This window comes from Rissa tridactyla, chromosome Z, assembly GCF_028500815.1.
Source record: "Rissa tridactyla isolate bRisTri1 chromosome Z, bRisTri1.patW.cur.20221130, whole genome shotgun sequence".
Taxonomy (NCBI): domain Eukaryota; kingdom Metazoa; phylum Chordata; class Aves; order Charadriiformes; family Laridae; genus Rissa; species Rissa tridactyla.
In genome coordinates, this window is record NC_071497.1 from 44,581,565 (window position 1) to 44,602,022 (window position 20,458).

Below are 20,458 nucleotides of genomic sequence, written 5' to 3' on the forward strand. Positions count from 1 at the left end.
GAATTGCATGCGGTGGATCTATTTTTCCTTTTCTTTATACCAATTTTTTAGTGGGTGATGCCACTGATTACAAGCGCACCCATGTATCAGAAAAGATCAACAGTTCCAAGACGTGTCTTTTTGATGGGATGCTTCATTTGAGCATTCACCTGAGGGCTGAGTAGATGATCCATACTAGTGATAGTTCTACACGTATGTCAAACTATGGAATTTACGATTTCATATTTTGGAGGATGGATATACTCTATTACTAATCACAGTTGTCATTACATATTAACCCTCCAGGATATAAACTGAGACACCTTCACTGAAAGAAGTGGAAGGGTAGTAAGTTCAGAATGAGAAGAAAAACAGAGAAGTGGACAGTGATGGATGACTGAGACATTTAATTTTTTTCTTTTTATACTGTGAGCAACTGTAACTATTTACAATCTTGCCTGAAATTCAGTGGTGTTTTTCTAAGGGAATTTCCACTTCTGTTAAGAATTGCATCACATTGGTACTGAAATGTTCCGTCCCTGTGTAATTCCTTTCCCTCTCCCCAGGTTTCCTTCCCATCACTATCCCTGTCCAGCAACTTCTTTATCATAATCTCTCCACTTCCCATTGGGTCCTAAAAGACATATTGCTAATTTCATTCCCTCAAGAAGATGGGAGCCCAGAGCTTTTATGGCATGGGGAAAGTTGGAAACAGACCTTGTGCCTCTGTGCCACCAGTGCTGGAAGAGCGTCCCTGCAGATGTTGCAGCTGCAGCATGCCAGCGCATTACAGCATCCGCATTATGAAGAGACAGCAGGACAGCACAATCTGCTCTCATCTAGACTCCACCAGACTGAAATCTGAGGTCTGGAGTAGAAGGTTGGTATGAAAGCAGCTCATATGGGGTTTATAACTTCAGTGTAGGCAAGAACTCAAATTCTGAAGAATTGAGAGGCAGAAGTACTAGAGACTTCAGCCAACTTTCAGTTGGGCCTAATTCCTATTGGCTGACAGTCATGATTTTGCACACAATATTTCTGTATCACATCTGTACTTAAAAGATTCCTCAAGGCTGTTGCCTGCATACACAGAGAACAGATACGAGGGTAAAGGACAGGGCTTCATGTACCTTTGCAGCAGCAAGCAGCTGTTGTTCCTAACCCTGAACTGCCAGTGCACTCGGAACCATCTCTCCCTCTCACATAATCCCTTTCTTTCCAAGATGAAACTTTCTTTACTCGTTTCATCAAATGTTGTGGAAGCAACATTTCCACCAAACCATTTGTCTCAATGCTATTTCCTCTGTGGTTTTAAGTCTAAGGATCTTTGGTGATCTTTAGACTCTTTCTAAGATGTTACTGACAGCTTAGGAAAAAAAAATATTAAAAATTCTATTAGCGTCAAAAGACAATATACAGGGAACGAAAATGGCTGGAAATGTTTTAGGATTTTGCAAGTCAAGGAAAAATAGTCTACCATGACTGAAGTGAAATGTTTAACTGTACTTCTGTGACACCCTTCCCTTTTAGGTAACTCCCAAAAAAGGCGATAAAACATGGTTTTCTACACTTGTGTAGCCTCATTGGTAAAAACACGTGTTTTGCGCATGTGTGTCACACACAGCCTACGCATCCCGCATGCGCGGCCCTGATCTGGTGAAGTCTGACACAGAGATATCCTTTTTCATGCAAGTATTGCCATCAACATCAAAGGGAATATTTCCAGGAGTAAACTTGGTCATGTGTTGTGACTACCAGGATCAGGGAGCTGGTATGAGCACGTGTCCCCATTTACTGTACCAAATAGACACACATTGCTCCTTTTGCTGTCGCCTCCCACGGCGGAGGCCTCATTCTGCAGCAGACCAAAGTGCGATATACTGGCAGGTGGTCTCTATCAGAAAGGTCACCGACATTGTCAAGCATCTTTTGAAAGGTGACATTGCACCTAGAAGGTTATCGGGCCAGAGCCATGAAGTCCACAACAATTTCTCTGACAATATTGTAAACAGGTAATATGTCTGACCCCTTTTGAGACTGAACAAAACACAGGAGATTAAAGTTCTTCTGCACCTCTTTCACCCCTCCATCATCCATGTATACACTTCCCCTAAGCTTTGTCTTGAAGTACCCTGGAGAAGTAGCGAAGTTGTGAAAGAGCTACTTTAATTATAAGTACCACAGTAATGAATTCAAGTACACTCATTTATCATAAAGGGCTTCCCCATCTGTCTCTAAAGTATGCTCAAAAATGCTGTGTATTTGATAACATGAAGGTTGAGAATTTAACACATTTTAGTTTTAAGCACTCCATTTTGGTTAGCTTTCCGTAAGACTGTACAACTGCATTTTGACTGAAAGAGCAGATTGGGGTGTGTGAGTGCGTGTGTGTGTGTGTGTAGGGGGTGTGTGCATGCACGCACGCCTGCGTGTGTGTGGTCTCTTCCTAATTTATTTGCACTTCAACCCACTGGGATCAAGCGGCAATCCCTGTAGGCAAAAGAAGATTAGGGAAAGCGACTGACTGTTTTTTCCCAGACACAGAAGGGAAAGCGACTTCTCAAGTACCGCAAGTTTTTCTGGCCACTGTACAAATTGTTCCTGAGTATGGAGAGTTTCCAAAAGACCTAATTAGCAACTCGCTGCAAACATTTCTTTGCATTAGCTAATGATCCGGCTACACTTGTAAGCAAACAGTACCAACATATCTAATCAATGCAGAAAAACCAACAGAATGCCTATTAAACATCTGGATGCAATTTTCTAGTTAGACTTCGAACAAAACGAAAACATATGCAGGTTTCTTTGATCTACGCCTCAACAAAGAAATTGTCGATAAAAAAACACACTGGCCAGTCAATGTGTCATTTTCATAAAGCCTGGTCATTTCTCTTCAAATGTTCCCAGTTTAATTTTGTTGGTTTCCTGCAATCTCTAATTTTACCATATTGTGTGAAACCACAAGGGATTCTTTGGATCTGATTTTATTTGAGGTTTTACTGCTGCACGATCTGCTACTGATGTTTTTTTGAATTCAAGTCGGGGAATTCTTAAGGATGAAAGAATGGAGGAAGGGAATACAGACATGATGGTAAAATGACCTAGTGCAACTTTTTGAACATTCTTGCCTACAAGGAAAGCTACTAATTAAAAAGAAATCAAATTACAAAGAGGTTATGCAATGGCTATTAGCCAAAAGATAGCGAATAATTAGAAATGTAATTGCTTTACCCTGCTCACATCATTTGCACTTCATAAATAAATATTTTAAAAGTGATATTGTTTTGCATGCCCCCATAATAATTATCATTCTTGCAGCTGTACAGGCTCACTACTATACCACATGCACTGTACGACACAGATACACTACTTTTTCCTCTAGTCCACCTGTGCTCTCCTGCCATTAAAAAAACACAACAAAACCAGAACAGCCTCCTCCCCCCCCCCCCCCCGCACATACTTTTTAAACATACTGCTCGTTTCTCTGTCAGTTGAAAATCCAATGATCTCTCAATCTACAACTTGGAAAGCATAAAATCTATTGACTTCTATAATTGCATCCTCCACTGATTTGCTCTCACTACATAGGTAGTAGAACAGCCGGATAAATCACAAATTTGCTAAATTGTTTCCCGCCCACCTGCAGCAAACTCCCAGTGATTAACATCATCAACATTTTTATTATATGTGCCAGCTTGTGGGAAGTTAAAAAATATTGCTTGTAAATAGTACTGTTAACAGTAAAGGAAAAAATATAAACAGTATGGTAAACAGAACATCATACAATACGTCATTTCCCAAAAGAACAGATGCTACATCTGAAACCCTTTCAGAACATTCAAGCTACATTTTGGACCCGATACTGCTTTTTTTCAACTCAAGGCTCCAACTGCTTCCAGTGAGATTTCAGTACACAGTCAATGCAGGATTAGACCCTTTGCTAGTACATTAAAATGCTTACAGTGAAAAACAATTGATTTCAAACAGCAGGGTTGAATGGATGGTTAAACAGAATGGTTTGGAGGGGTGTAATAGTGAAGGCAACCTTTTTACTGTGTTTTTAAAACATGAGACAAAGCTTTAATTTTTAATTTTTAATCCAGTTTGAGAATTGAGTAAAGTATGTACAGTACTGTAGCTTAGCTATCTAGTAGAAAATACTACCTTGAGTTGAACACAGCTCTTTACAACACGCTTAGCCCTATTTTGGCCTGTATTTCAGTGGTGTAAATGGTGAGCGTTGCCATGGAATGAGGATGTTCAGCTTGCTGGGATTAATCCAGATTTATACCCATCTGACAAAAAGGAATTTTTTTATGCTCTAACCAGCCAACGATGATGCATTATAAATCAGTTAAATATCAGATCATGCCGGTTATTGTTCATACTACGTCATGTCAGTGGCTCTCATTTGGAAAAAAAAAATATATAAAAATCATCACATTTGATTCTAGTGCTGCTTTTACAGCTCTTCTGTCTCGATTATAATGGAGAAGATTCAAAATGCCCTTAAGTGTCTGATTCCAGAACCTAAGTAGGTTAAAAGCACTTGTTTAAAAAAAAATCAGGAAAACTGAGATTTTCTGTTTCTGTTAAAACATGCCTTGGACATTTTAATGATGACAAATAAAGGTTACAAGACATTTCAACTTTCATGTAGGCAAGCAATTAAAAAAAAAAGCTTTTGTTTATGTTCCAAAACATAGTGTTGTTTTAATGTCATATCTGTTAATATCTCATTAACAACTTGTGCCAGCAGGTTAAGCAAAGTACAACCAAAGTTAGGTAAGTGTTACGTTATTACAGACTCCATAGCTACTAGGTACACACACACAAAGTATATAATGATAGCTTGCACTTTTATGGCATCTTTCATCTGAAGATCTAAGTACTTTATAAGCATTAATTAATTAAGCTTTCTAATGACATGAACAGAACAGTGAGTTGGCTTCTCCAAGCCTACAAGGGAAGAGCTGGGAACAGAATGCAAGATTTTTAGTTTTACTTATGCACGCGGAACACCAGACAAGTTTACATTCCTGTCCTGGGAACCATAGTCTATCAAAGGTCACTATCAAGGGTATTTTGCCTCATGTCCTAAAGAACGTTAATAGTCCTCACATTTATTTATGCATTCACAAAAATGTATGCAGTTATATATATAAAAATATGAACACACACACATATGTATAGGTACAGACACCTACAGACACCGTTACATGGGCACGTGCACACAGACACGCGCACTGAGACACACATGCCTCCGTTTTCAGTCTCAAAAATCTGTAGTCCTGGAATGAACTCCAAACTTCACTACAGAAGACTGAGGAAGTTTCATTTTCTTTTCCTTTGGTTGTTCCTTGGTATTCCTTCTTGGTATTCTTTGGTATTCCGGGAATAATGTAGTATGGAAATTAGCACTTTGGATGAGTAAAGCTGCATCTTGATAATTGCAACATATCAAATTCCATATCAAATTTTAAACATAGACTGCTCTTTCTTCAGGATACAAGATGAAGTGTAGTACACTTCTAAGGAAGTGTAAACATTAATGTGGAATTCTAAGAAGGGGTGTATTACAAAATTACCTTTACTCTGTGATACAACATTTTAAGGCCTCTCTTTAGGTAGCATAGAAGTATACTAAGCATAAACACCCCTTAAGGCATTAAGTCCGAAGGTACCAGCATTTCACACTTTACCGTGCAGTTCTGCTATGAGCAAGGTGGTTGTTAATAGGGGACAGGTTTTGAAGTTTACCTCCCGCTGCGAGCTGTGTCACCATTTGTCCCCTCAGCACTCACACACCCCGAGCCTACGGAATTTGTTTGACCCTCACCTACCTCCAATGGGCCTACAGATGGATATAGCCACATACGTGTTGCATTTACCACAGCAAACTTCTGGGCAGCTTTCCTCTAGCGGACCCCTGTTGTGAAAAAGCCGATTTTCCCCAAAGGGCGGACCAGAGGGTCACCCTGGCCAACGTGGCCGTTGGTGTAGTCGAGTGACGCAAACAAGCCTGAGCTTTTGCCCTTCTTTGCGGTATTTCCGCTGCAGCTGAGCGCACCGTCGCCAGGTGCTACCGCGGGCACCGGTCCCCTCACACACACAAAGGGGGGATGGGGGAAAGACGCCTGCCCGCGCTACGAAGCCGACCCTGGGGACGGGACAGGCTCAGCCTCTCCCCCTGGGCCGGGCCACGGCCTCGCTGCGGGGCTGGGGGGAGGGACTGGCCTCCCTCACACCGCGCTGCCCCCGGCCGCGAACCGGCGGGCCTCTGCGCGCCCGGCACCTCCTCCGCCACGCTCCCCGCCACTGGCGGGGAAACCGCCCCTCTCCGCGGAGCCCCGGCGGAAGGAAACCTGCGGACGGCGCACGACCCCCGCTCCACACCCCTCCGCGCCGCGGAGGACGCCGCCGGCCCCCGCAGGCGGGCGAGAGCGCGCACGCGCCGCGCGCGGGGCTCGCCGGCAGCCCCGCCTCCGCCGCCGCCCCGCCCCCCCCGCGTCCGCCGGACCCACGTTACTTTGATTGACAGCTCAGCCCTCCCCGCTCTCCTTCCCGCCGACCTTCCCCTCCTCCCCGCCGCTCCGCGCGCCGGCCGCCCTCCTATTGGCCGGCTCGCGGCGCTCCCGCCGCTCCGCCAGAAACGGTTCCCAGCGAAAGGCTGCGGGGCGGCGGGGCTGCGGCGGCCGCCATTGGCCCGCCGGGCCGGGGCGCGTCACGGACCCACGTTGGTGCCGGCGCCGGCGATTGGGCGGCGACGGGGGGGAGTGGGGAGGGGGCGCTTTCCCCCGCGCGGCGGGGTGGGCGGGGCCGGGCGGCTGGTTAGCTGGCGGAGTGTGAAACCGCGTGCTAATGTAAGCGGGGCGGGCGCGCGAGTGCGGCGCGTCCCGGCTCGGCCCGTCCCGATCGCGCCCGGCCCCGGCCCCTCAGGAGCGGCGCGGGGAAGGAAAGGGAAAGGAGACCGGCGGCGCTTCCAGCCGCTCGCCCCAGGGTGCGGGGTTTTGTTTGTTTGTTGTTTTGTTCCCCCCCCCCCCCCCCCCCAGTGGGGAGAACTTTACCCCTGGTCGGCGCGGAGCGGTGGGGCGGCGAAGGAGGATGCGGATGAGGATGCTGCTGCTGCTGAGGAGGATGATGATGGTGATGCTGCTGCCGCCGCGATGTTCCGCGCTCGGGGGGCCCTGGTGAGACGCGCCCGCCCGGAGAAGGAGGCTGCAGCGGTGCCGTGGCACGAAGGAGCTTCCCGTCTGATTTAGCCTCGATACGGACGCTTTTATCGTTTTTTTTTTTATCTTTTTATTTTTCCTTTTTTTTTTTTTTCTCCATTCACCCCCCGACGGGGCCGATCGGGCCAGCGGGCGTTTTTGAGGAGTTTTGTTCTTCTTTTGTCCCGGGGAACCTCTCCGCAACGAACGGGGGAGTCTCTGCCGCCTGTGTGGTTCCCCCACCCCCGCCCCGCTCTGCCCTCCGGCCTTCCGTGCTTGTGCTACCGGAGCTGCTCCCACTGGGGCCGGCGGTGCAGAGCCCCCCCCGCCCCCTTCCTCCTCCTCCTCCCGCCTTCCTCCCGTCTTCTCCATCGCTCCGATGACCTGGCCCCTCCGCCGACGCCTAGGAGCAGCGCGGCCCTCCACGGAGACTTTCTCGCTCCCCGCCGGCTTGCGACGGTCCCGCCGCTGACGGACAGACGGACACCGCGTCCCACTTCCTCCGGCTGGATTTTTCTTCCCCCCCTCCCCGCTCTTGGCAAAAAGAGGCAAGAAGTAGGGAGAGAAGTCACCGCCGCTGTCTGGGGCTTTCCGGCCTTACAGTCACATCGGCAACTTGCGAGCCCGAGAAAGGGGGAATCGTTCGCTCCCGCAGAGCGGCGGAGCGGCCGCAGCCACCCCCACCACCCCCCCGACACCCCGGTCCCGTCGGGTCCCGTCCCGCCGGAGGATCGCGGAGCGGCGGTGACCGTCCGGAGCGCGACCCCTCCGCCCCACCCCGGGCACCCCCCAGCGCTCCCCGGAACAGCAGCAACAAAGGACGCGGCGGACGGAGGATGTCCCCGCGGCGGGGGCACTGAGCGCCGCCTCGCCCCGCGGCCGCCGGCTGTCGCCGCTCCTGCCCTCGCGGCTCTCCGGGGCGTGAAGCCGGGGCAGGGCGGGGGGTGGCTCGCCGGGAGAACCGCGCTGCGAGGGAGCCCCGCCGCGGCCGGAGCCATGTTCCCCCAGAGCCGGCACCCCGTAAGTACGGCCGGGGCCGCCCCCCGGCGGGGTGGGGGCGCGGGGGCCGCCCGGGGAGCGGGGCGGGGGCTGCGGGTGCTGGCCCGGGCGGTGGCACCCCCGGATCCCCCCCCACGCCTGGCTTGAAGCGGGGGAGGGCGGGTGCCTTCCTAAGTTTGTCCCCTCCTGGGAGGAGCGGCAGGGCCGGGCATGGAAGGGGGGACACACAGACGGACGCGCCCCCTCCTCCCGACCCCCTTTTGTTTCGCCATCAACTTCTGTGCCTTGGGAACGACGGCAGGGGGTCGCCGTCGGGCCGGGCAGAGCCCCCCTCCCCGCCGAGCGCGGCGCCCGGGCCGGGACCGGCCGTGCCCCCGGCGGCGGGGGTCGGCGGGGAGGAGCCGGCACGCCCCGCTTTTGGGTAGACGGCGGCGGCAAGGAGCGGGTGGGTCGGGGCCGGAGCGGCTCTCCGAGCGCCGTCGGCCTCGCCCCCCCGGCAGATGAGGGACGGGAAGGTGGGTAACAAGTGCGCGGCGCTCCGGGGTCGGGGCGGGCCGGGCTCTCCCTTCTTTCCCTTCCCTATCCCTGCTTCCCTCCATCCCTCCGGCCCGCCGCGGCGGGCAGCGCCGCCACTAGCCCCATCCCTTCCCCCCACCCACCCCATCCCTCCCCCCGGGGCCGCCGCGCCGTGTCTGAACGTGCCTCTCTCTCCCGTGCCGGCTGCCGCCGCGCCAGACCCCGCACCAGGCTGCGGGCCAGCCTTTCAAATTCACCATCCCGGAGTCGCTGGACCGCATCAAGGAGGAGTTCCAGTTCCTCCAGGCGCAGTACCACAGGTGAGCGCCGGCGGGACACCACGGGGTCCGGGGGTCGTTGCCCCGACGCCGGCGGGGTGCGGAAGGGGACGCGGCGGGGGAAGGGGGGGTACTGCACTGAACGGGCGCGTCCAGGCGGTGGCGTGCGGCGTCGCGGCTGAGCCTCGCCGCGGGACCCGGCACCGGCGTCGCGGAGAGTCCCGATCCGGTCCCCGTCGGTGGCGGGACGGGACGGGGGTGTCCGGAGGACGGAGGGGCTTGGGAGGAGACACTCTCGCGCTGTGCGGGTTCTCCTCCCGATGGGCGGCCCCGGCACCCGCGAAAGGGTGTTCGCGTCGGAACTGGAGCGGTTCGGTGCATGTATGCATTAAAATTTAAAAAAAAAAAAACCAAAACCAAAAGTATTTGTTAGGGATCCTTCTGTGGAAGACTTTTTAAAGTATATCGGGAGAAGACCTGCGCTAATTCTGTGTCACAGAGCATTAAGGAGGTTAATTCTCATGTTTGCTCATTTGCGTGTGGTGTTAATGCAAAGATTAATAAAATGCTAACGTGCGGTGCTTAAAGAGCCGAGAAGGACTGTTAAAGCACACAAGTACTGGAGTGCTAACACAAAGTTGACGTGACCCTGCTGGAGCCGTGGCATGCGTTTCTGATTGCCGGGCTGTCCTTCAGGCGTTCTGGTTGGGTTTGCGCTCGCTGCTGAGGTCCCTGCAGAGATTTAGAGTACGGGCTCTTGCATACACAGGGCGTTAAGGGGCACTTACTCTTCTTAATTTTGTCCTTGCGTGCACCTGCAAGACCTGGATAGGAATAAAATCTTTACAGGTTTCACAGTTAGAAACTGCTTGGTTTTGATGAGGTTTCCTCTTTCTTACCTATGACACTGTGGTCATAGCCTTATCTAAAATCATTAACTTGTTTAAGCCATTTATTACTTTATTAATGCCGTGTAAACTATAAACATTCGATAACAGAGCTGTAAGTGAAAAATGCTGGCTTACACACTAACTGTTCCTTTGGATGCTTACTGGTGTCATTAAAAAAAATCAAATCAGTATGCTAGAGAACAAAGGGAATGTTGAGGCATTTGCCCTCAGTGAAACTAGTCAGAATTACAGTGTTGTTAGTGATGAGATATGCAAGTACCAAATGCAACTGCTTTTAATTTATGAAAACAAAACCAGAAAACTTTCTAGGAAATGATAATCAAAAGTTACTGATTTTCAAGCTGTGGGCAAGATAACGTTAGAGAGTACTTAAGGTTAAGAATTATAGACATATTCAAGTTGTAATTGTAAACATGAGTGGTGTTACTTGGCAGTAATTTACTAAATGCCCTATACAAAGAAATATCTCTAGTTTACTACTGAGAAGTAATTTGGGAGAAATTCAGCTCCTGGTATAGCTTGAAAGTTGCAGCACTTAGTAGCAGCTCTTCATCAAAGCGTGAAGATTGGATATGTTTGGGTTCTGGAGACAGTCTGGGTCTCGTACGGCGCCCATGAAATACCTTTTAAATTTCCAGTTCAGCCTTTGTATTTAAAGTATGAATTAAGTCTTTCTGTGTTTGTGTGTTAGTTTACGAGTTTTTTTTTTTAATTAGCTGCTTCTGTGAAAATACAAGTAAAGTGGGTGGATGTCAAAACGAATGACATAACTGTTACATTAAAGTGTGATCTATTTTGTAGCCTTAAATTGGAATGTGAGAAACTGGCAAGCGAAAAGACAGAAATGCAGAGGCACTATGTGATGGTAAGTATATTAGGTTTTTCTCTATTTCAGTAAATACCTCCTAATGCAACGTAAGCCAGCATAAGAAAATAACGTGTGCTCCTTTATTTGCAGTATTATGAAATGTCGTATGGATTAAACATTGAAATGCACAAACAGGTAAGACATTTTGTTTTCTAAACCACAAAATCTGCACTGTGTCTAGTGCATTTAAATGTAGCTGTTCTGTTTATGTTTAGATGACTGTATCATGTGTCTGAATCAATAGGCTGATTTGTAGCTGTGATTCTAAACCTTTGCCTACCTGCTGTCAAATGAGGTATAGATTAGGTTGAACGACAAGGCTTCCTTGGTATTGGTCCTGAAAGATACTGGCAAAAATAGGAAAGGTCTCTTGTATCTGTGGTTTCAAAGATACAATTTGGTGCTTTACGTGGTTTTCTTTTGTTGGTGGTAGAGCCTTGTTATGTAGAACTGGTCTTATGCATCGGTAGCATATTTGTAGCAGTAGTTGCTCAAATCCTTGCCATTTAAAGGTATGAAAAGATTAGTGACTTGGAAAGCTCTAGTTATGACTATGAGTTTGCAAGTTCCCATAAAATTCACACTTATGGCCACTATAATGGTGAATAAAAAGAGTATTGAACTGGAACAAGACACTAAGGACCTCATAAGAGAAGAAAAGCTAAATGATTGCTCAGCCCAGAGGACCCTCAATTGAGTAGTCATTGTCTGCCAAATAAAGCATTAATGGCAGGGTGTAAGTATTCTGTAGATATGCTGACATTCACTTTTTCATCAAGATGCTGGTACAATAAGTCTTTCAGAAATCGATGGCCTCTTAAAAAAAATTATCATTAGATGAAGTTGCACAGTTGGACACATTTCAAAGTGCAACAATACAATTCTTTCGTGATGTGTATGTGCTATTTCATCTAAAACTCTTGTTTCATTAAATTAAAGAGCATGGCTGACCGGCTAGGGCACAGCGAAGAAATTGATTAGTTCAGGCTTCGGATCTTCAGTATATTCAAAGACTTTCATTAAGCAAGTGAATTGCAGAGTTGAATTTTGCTTTTGTAACTCTGAACTCTTTGATTTTTGTCTTGTTTTCCCCTAAAAATAACTATATTTGATAAGGTGGTATTATAATTCTGTGGTAACTTTCTGTCTGCAAGGCTAGGTAGGTATTCTCTTGGTTTTTAGAGGTACACTTGTTTGAATCCAAAATGCCGGTAAAAGAAGAATATTATGACAATCTCTTTTTTTTTTTTTTTTTTTTAAAATAATGCACTGAATATGTAGACAGAACAACTGAAGTAGTGTTTTGCTAGGTTCTGCACTGTAGCTGTGATAGTTGTCTTGCATTTTAGAAGGTCAGTTTTTCTGTGAGGTGACTTTTTCTGGGCTTTGTGATTTGGAGATTTCTTTCTTTCTGGGATTATTTTTTTCCTAAACAAGTTTTTGGCACTCTGTAACCTGTGAGGAAGCCAACATCTGTATAGGAACCTCATTTGGTGTGAAGTGGATGTTGTTTTCAGAACATCTTTGAAGAGAACCTGTGACTTCAGTAAATGTACTAGGAATTAAGTTTAGATAAAATCAATTAAGCCCACAAGATTAAAGAGTGTCAGAACTGAGGTTTCCACTTTGACCTTAACATCTGTGTATTGCAAGGGTTTAATGTTCTGTATGTATGGCAACTATAATTACATAGCCAGTAGGCAGTGATACTTTGGAAGCTTTTAAGATTTATGACGGAGCATTATACATACATACGTTGGTTTTATCTGGGGAGGGTAGAGCACACTTCCTCTGTGTATGCTGTTAAGAAAAGAGTAAGCTTTTTGAAGGCATAAGTACATTTCAGTGGATATGAGTCTCAGATACTATGCTTTTATGTGTTAAGTAATTCTAATTTCTGATAAAAGTAACACCTTCTTGTTAAAGACTCTTGATTTAGATGCCTGTAATGAGGATGCCAAATGGTGTTACAGTTCAGTATGTAGGTGGTCTTAGTTTTTTTTTGTTTCCTGTAATGTACCAATGACATTCTTCTGAATTTCCACCTCTAACGATAAGTTCTGAGGAGGCTTTTGGCAGATAGTAATCATAATTCTTATTAAAACTGGTGACGTCTAGCCCCAAGGGTGTAGCCAGGCTCAAATTGATGCTTTTTGCTGGCTGATCACCAGCGTGGCCTAAGTGCTCATTATGTTGTAGAGAGGGCCTTTGGAGCTCTCATTACGTTTGACAGGAATTCTCTCTAGGGGGAAACTGGGCATTAGCTAGACTCCTGACAGGCTGAAATTATTCCTGCTTTATGGCTTATAACCAAATGCTAGCAAGGCATCATCAGGGGACACGAAAAATTGTCATTTCTGACAACATCTTTGTTACTGAAAAATGCAGTGATGGGGAAACTTTCCGCTGAACAAGCTTTAATGTTTTTAAGGCCTGCCTCCTGTGTGGATACTGCACTCGCTCTGTGTGAAGCCCTTCAGAGTGCTTGGCTGCTGATTGGAGAAAAAAAAAAAAAAAAGACACTGCAGCAGTGTTTCTTTATGCAGTGCGGTGCATAACTCACTGTTAAGGTAGAGTCACTTCCATAAAACAAAATAGTTGCAGTTTGCCTGCGTGTGAAAGGGTTGATTTCTTGTACTGATACAGTTGCATCAGCAGTTCTCTCTTTTGGTAATCTATTACAATTTGACTAAAAAAAAGTTAGTCAGGACTTGAATGTTCCTATAAACAGACTTAATTGAGGTGAACTTTCCATACACAAACAGCTGTACTGCAGACCTTTCCACTTGAATATGTTGCATTTGTGTCTAGAAATGGCCATTTTAAAGCTTCCTTCACAACTTTAGCTTTGGCACTTTTCAGTGTTTAATTGCGTAATTGTGTGCTTAAATCCAGGAACTGCTGCTACATTTCAACCTGCTGGCTGAACAGTGGTCAAGAAGTAATCTTTCTAGCATATTTGTGGCTAGCTTGTGGTTTCTTGTTTCTTTTTTTTTGTGTGTGAATTTTTTTTAAAAAATTTCAAAGGTTAGCTCTTAAGAGGATGTTGTATGTGGACTCTCATACTGTTTTCAGAGATAATTTTAAGGTGAATAGTTACTGACTAAGTTTGCAAACCTGAAACAGAAATAAGCACCTGAGGATTTGTTTAGGATAGATGCACTCGATTCAGATATCGTTATCATATGTGTCAAGAAGACAGAATGAATAAGGGCGTTTTGTGTGGTCTTAAGTTTCTATTCTGTGTTTATACTGTCCAAGTCAGACTTTTCCCACTGTGACATCCGTCGCTGGCAAAGCAGATGCATCAGCTGTTAGTGCCAAGATGTAGAGTTGGTTGGGTGTTAAAAATCACACTGTACTTAAAGGGTTGCTGGCCTTTGCTATTAGGGCAGTGCCTCTTTATTTTCACCAGCTCTTGTCTGTCATCTTCTGTCATAAGTCAGAAGATAAGGCTTCCTGTGCGTTTAATGCCTAGATTGTTTAGGTGCAAGATTAGCCCTTGTTCAGTGGCAGGCAGCCAAAGAAAGAAAAATTCATCACCGCTGAACCAACTGACAGACTATATAAACTACTACAACATGTGGGTTTCTGCTGTCCTAACGGTGACAGCTAGGTTTCCTTTTCTTTGGGTGGATTATTGTGATCTCTGTGACCTGCCTGGAGGCAGATCTGTCATTTGGTACCTTCCCTCATGCAGAAAAGTATGCAAACTCCCAAACTGCATTATGTTAACCAATTGTACAAGAACTAAATGTCTGTTTTAGCCTAGACTGTATTGGGGAATCATTTCTAATGCTCTACGGCAAAGGACAGAATCTTCTACTGATATCTCATTAGAACATCAGTCTTCAGGTGTGGGTTAAATAGAAGAGAATTAAGGAGCTTAGTCAGCTCTCTACAGCTCCTGAGTAGGATGGCTGTGCTATTGAAAGGGATTTAAAGGTAAATTAATTTTTTTCTTTTTTCCTGCTTGCATTTTAATTATTGCAATGAAAAAGTTCATGAGTCCTTAAGGTTGTCGCGGTGTGCAGTGAACGTTTCAAGAGCATTTTACAGTTGTCACTGCCACATGAGACATGCAAAACCTGTTTTTATTTAAAAGAGAAAATGGTAAAGGTTGATGGGGATGTAATCTTTTACACTCAAAAAAATTGCACTTATTCTACAGCTATAGGGTTTCTAAATGAGTACAGTTGTCTCACCAGTGCAGCCATTTCAACCACAACTAGAGTTGCCAGTTTGAATGGAGAGGAAAGATGCGTAATGACCTCAACTTTCTTGACCTGAACTACATTCAAGCTCAAGACCAGTGTTATTGTTAAGAAATTATCGGACAGATTCAGGGCACTATGTGAAATGTGTCTCTATGCAGCTTTTAGATAACCATATTGTCAGATACCATCTATTATGTCAACTCCATATACAGCTTAATCCTAAAGTATGTCATAGTGTAAACACTGTACGTATGTTAAATACTGCCTAATCATCTCACATTTTAGACTTTGTCTACCAGATTTCAGGTTCCTCGCAGAACCGTGGAGGGAGAGAGGAAATGCGTGCCTACCAGCTATGTTGTTAAGTTTCTCTTTCATTGCTGGAATTAAGTTGCCAAAATCTGTTGATGTACTTCATGGATTCTCTCAAGTGGACAAAAAAAAGCTTCCTGGTATTTTTGGGGGCAGGGAGAAGAGTAAGAGGGAAGATGCTTTGTGAACGTGCAGTACACCTTCTGTCACAACAGAAAAGCTTAACTCTTCCTCCTCTTGCTAGTTATACCAAATCAAGCTGAGCATTTGAATTGCCTTTCCTCCCACCCTACTACAGCACTTAAGTGTTTGTAGCAAAGCAGTAGGATTGCATTGTGTCTCTCGTGCAAAATGGAAGATAGGATCTTCTAGGTTTGATAGTAGATCACCATCGGCATACAGTAAAAGCCTTTAAAAACAACTTTAGGTTAACTGGCACTTATCAGAAGAGAGCACGGTACTGTTATTTTAAAATGATAACAGCTTTGAGTAGAACTGATGAGGTTATCTTTCCACTTGAACTAAGATTTAGGGATATCTACTGGCAGTTATGTCAGACACTACTGTTTTCGTCTTTTGCATAACACTTCTTAGTTAGACTCTGGATGTAGCTATTTGAGCAATAGTAGTTGCTCACGTAGTTCCTTTCAGAAGGGGGGAAAAACAGCAGCTGATGGAGAATTCCTGATTTTTCAGCATGTGTTTGTCAGAACAGCTAGTTTAACGGATCAGTCCTTATGATGACTGGTAGCCATGGCTTTTGAAGTACTTGCAAGTTGTTCTCATGTTCAACCTGAACTTGGCAACCTGTGCTTTTGCATATATCAAATTTCCATCTGACGTATTTTATGGAGGTAATCTTCTGTGATATCCCTGGGCAAGACTTTACAATATTCAACCCACCCTCATTGTGAAGAGTTGTTTCCTTCACTAACTGGGGCTTTGCGTCTCTGCACTGGTGGCCATCACCTGCCTTTTGCTTGTTTTGCTGTGCACCTCTGAGAAGAGTCAGGCTTAGTCTTCTCCATAACCACCTATTTGTCAGCAAAGAGATCTCCTCTCCCACTAATCCTCCTCTTCTTGAAACAAACTTCCTGGTACATCGTGTGCTCTGGTTCCCTGGTCATCTGACTGGTGTCACTCAGTGACTTGCTCCAGTTTAGCAACAGCTTCCTTCCTGCCAAACAAGGGGAACAAAAAGGGGAACAATTTACTTTAATCATCCAGCTGGTTACAGTCATACTGTTGTATCCTAACATGAGGTGTGGCCTTCATCAACACAAGCGTGTGGGGCTGATGTGTATTTAACTTGTCCTCCAGGACACTAGTGCCCTCTTCTGCAAAAACTGCTGTCTAGTGTGTTTCTACCCTGGCTGTGCTGTTGTAGGGAGGAGATTGTCCCAGGTGCATGACAAAACTTAACCTTCGTTTGCTTTGAACCTGGTTTCCACTGTCTTTATTTGATGGGCCCTCCAGACAAGTGGTTGATGCCTAGCAGCTTTTTTCAATGCACTCAAAATATAATGTCTCTCTTGTAACCCGTCTGTGTTGACTTCTTTTCAGGTTGGGCAGTCCCAGTCTATGCAGCTGTGTAGCTTTCTTTGACCATCTTCCTTGCTTTTCCCTCAACCTTTTTAATTTTTAACTTAGGCTGTTGAAATGAGGGGAATAGAACTACACGCAGTTCTCAGGGTGCTGGTGAACCAAAGATTTTTATTATAACATAATTCTGTTTTCTGGATATTTTTTTTTTTCTTTACTAAAGTTCCCGATATTGGTTTTCTTTTTTGGCTGCCATGAAATGCTGAACTGCTGGAGTCACCTTTCACATTTGAGTTCTTGCTCATGAATGATGATTGTAAGCTCAGGAGCCATCACTTTACGTTGAGGCTAGGGATGTCCACTCCCAGTGTGTGTGAATTTTGTTTATATACAATTCTTTTCATTGCCCACTTAGACCTGTAAGGTCTCCTTGCAGTTCCTCAGCCATTGCTTTTGCTTTGAGTGAAATCTCTTCTGGAGCAAGCTTTCTTACTCACTGCTTACTGTCTTTTCCAGGCTGCACTGCTGAAAAGATATTCATAAAACAGATTGCAGTAAAGGCCCCTGTGAAACTCCACCAGTGACCTGTTTATGGCATAGTGCTGGAGATGATTGAAGAGTAGATTAAAGCCTGCTGAAATTGAGTTTATTCTTAACTGAACTCTAGTTTAAATCTGACTAGGTTTAAAAATCAATTATTTCCTGAGCTTGTCTCTTTTAAAAGAAGACCTAGTGATGCACTTTTTTTTTTTTTTGGTACTTAAAAAACCAGCCTGCCCTGCTTCCCTGTCAAGATGTAAACAAATGGAAACCAGTTGAATTCCCTACCTTGGAACCATAATCACAGTAGGTTTAAGTGAAATTGGAATAAAAAAGGATTTATAGCTTTTTTTTTTTTTCATAAGGTAGTAGTATTTTAAGTTTGTAAGTGTTGAGGACTATTTTAGTTGTTAGCAAGCCTAGTTGTTACAAAATGTACTTTCAAGTATGGGCAAAGCAGTTCAGGAAATTAATCAATGTGGTAGGTTTCACTGAACTTTTTATAATGATATTAGTATTCTGTGTCTAATGATAAATTGCACAGTGTTAAAGAAGACTAGTATCTAACTGGGGATTGGCTGAATTGCTCTCACCTTTTCTTTATGTTCTTCAGACATGTGAACAAAATAGCGCAGATGATTAAATTACAAATTAAAGTTCTTTGAAGGGTGTTGGGTTAGCTTAGTGTCAGGGCTGCTTATCTGAAAGTATCTTACTTCTCAGGTGATCTGAAGAGCTAACTAGCCTTTTTGGCTACGTGATAACAAAGCAGAAAACTGAGGTTGATTTGTGTTTTGGTGTAGGGTGGGTTGTTTGTTTTTGTTTTTTTGTTTGCCCCCCTCCCCCAGCAGCATGGGTGTTCTTTTTTTCCTGTTCAGTCTTTTTTTTTTTTATTCCTCTTGAAGCTTTTTGATGTTTGTGTAAACAGTCAGTCAAAGCAACTTACTTGTAAGGTGACCAGTCAGTGTATTGACAAGAACAGACACAATAGAAAACTGCATTAGGAGGCAAGCCGTTGGGATTTGCAGTAAATATATTACAGAACACAAGTGAATTGCCGATACTGCTTGTTTAGCAGTTTGCAAGGGCAATGGGAGTATGGATTTTTGAATTAGAAAGGAAGGACTGTTCTTTCTCTGCGCTGGAACATCTAGTTGATGGCTGAGGATAAAATTGATTTAGAGAACGAAGCACTGCTGCCTTTATTTGTGCCATTTTAAAGGTTTCTATGGATTATCAAGCAAAAACAAAAAGATAGCTTTCAGTTTTGGAGATGGGGAGCAAGAATAGCTATGCTTGTTCGGCTACATCTGGATTAGGTATTAAGTCTATGAGGAAACCTGCTTTTGTTAGGTCAAGAAAAGGAAAGGACATCTGAAACAGTGTGGGTTTTATGATCTGTGGAAATCTGCCTCTTTATGAAATTGTTTTAAAGTGTTCTAAACCCCCCAAATTGCTGTGGTCTCTGCTTCATGGTATGATGAGCTCAGTGTTTTTAAATGTAGAAGTTTGAATTAAATCCCTGGGGCTAGGGGATGAAAACCCCTCATTTTCTTAGGGGGTTTGGGGGGGATGACCAAACTAATAGAAAGATCATTCTTTTGCAGTGTTGCCACAAAAGTTTCTGTTTACAACAAAGTCTTTTGTTTGTTTGGTGTGTATTTTTTTTTCTTAAAAAAAAAAAAAGCTGAACCATTTATTGGTGTTCTTCATGTGTGAGTTTGGGTGTAAGGTCATTCTGATTTTCTATTTTTGTACCTGGTTATAAGGCTTCCAGCTGTTACTTTGCAGACAGCTAGCTGTCTGTGGCCTCCAATGATGGATGTAAATTGCCAGTTAAGCAAACACAGAATCTTTAATTAACAAGACCTATGGGAAGCTCTTAGGTTGTTTCTTTAAACTGAAATGTGAACAGTAGAATCATGGCACTAGAAAGGACCTAGTGCCTGCCTGTGTCCTAGCAGGGTCGGCTCTGCCAGTGTCATTCCTGATAGGATGCTTGTCTATCTGTTCGCAAAGACTTAACAGTAGTGGCAACTCACAGGCTCTCTAGGTAGCAGAGTGCTTTTATGTCCTTGCTGTTGAAGTGCTTCTTCAGTTACGACTCAGTCTTTTCTGTTGCGGCTTCAGCTCTTTATTATGCATTTTCTTCACGGTGGACAGGGAGAGCAGATCATTCCCCTGCCTTCCAGAAGTATTTTTTATACCTCTACAGTCTCATGTTCATTCTCTGAATGTTGTTGCCCAGCTGAAGTACAGTGCCCGAAATAAGCATAGTACTCCAGGGGAGGAAATGCCGTGCTGAGTAGCATAGAAGGTTTACTTCGCATATGGCTTACTGTGGTGGCAGCCTTTTTTGCAACAGCATGCTATTGACTTATGTTCAACTTCTGATCCGCTGTGACCGAGAGATTCCTTCCTGGCCCATTATTTCCTTTTCCTTTATGTTTCTGTCTAGGCGTGCTATGGTCCTTTATCCCTATTTATCCCTATCCTTCCTTTTCCTTTGTAGTCCATTTTTCCATTCACTGCAAAGTGAGTTCTGAAGCTATTCTCTGGCATATTCTGTCTTTCTCAGCTTGAAGCTCTCAGCAAATTAAGGATTAGGGCAAATGAAGAGATCTTCATGCTTGTTAGTAGGAAATACTGCGAAATACTGGGCCTATCATGCCTGCGAACCTTAATTTGCAGAAGAGAAGGATGTATTCAAACATAGTTTAATCATCAAGCAGTTTTCTGTTTGTTCCTGTGAAGTTTTAGCTTTGCTGTTCTGTTTGTGTTGCTCCTAAGAGTGTCATGAGGGTCAAATTCTGCCTTTCTTAACCATGATTACTTTACCTCTTTGAACACTGTGTAATTCTGATGTTGTTTACTGCTGAAAAATACCTCTGAGTTGTTATTTATATCCCTGTTTCACATAGATGTTCAGGGGTAAGAGGCTTTTTAGTGCCCCAAACTTAAGGAACAGTAATTAAGCAGGAGTGTCTTTGCTCCTTCATATTTTGTTTTCTGTCTGTTAGGCACTGTCCGTTCATAGTTTCCTATTCACTTGGCATTTGCGGGTTCTGCAAGGTGTCCACTAGCT

General features: G+C 44.9%; 1 protein-coding gene across 3 annotated transcripts in view; it reads left to right on the forward strand.

Moving 5' to 3' along the window:
• Window positions 1-6,819: 6,819 nt before the first annotated feature.
• The window catches only part of LOC128902322 (transducin-like enhancer protein 1), an 86,208-nt gene continuing 72,569 nt past the window's right edge, over window positions 6,820-20,458 (forward strand). For 2 of the 3 annotated variants that reach the window (XM_054185107.1, XM_054185106.1), the window contains exons 1-4: window positions 7,249-8,210; window positions 8,925-9,025; window positions 10,696-10,759; window positions 10,853-10,897. In XM_054185107.1, coding sequence (XP_054041082.1) covers window positions 8,187-8,210; window positions 8,925-9,025; window positions 10,696-10,759; window positions 10,853-10,897 — 234 coding nt within the window. In that variant the 5' untranslated portion in view covers window positions 7,249-8,186. Of the gene's footprint in view, window positions 8,211-8,924; window positions 9,026-10,695; window positions 10,760-10,852; window positions 10,898-20,458 lie in introns of all 3 variants that reach the window. The other variant, XM_054185108.1, reaches the window with a different exon arrangement.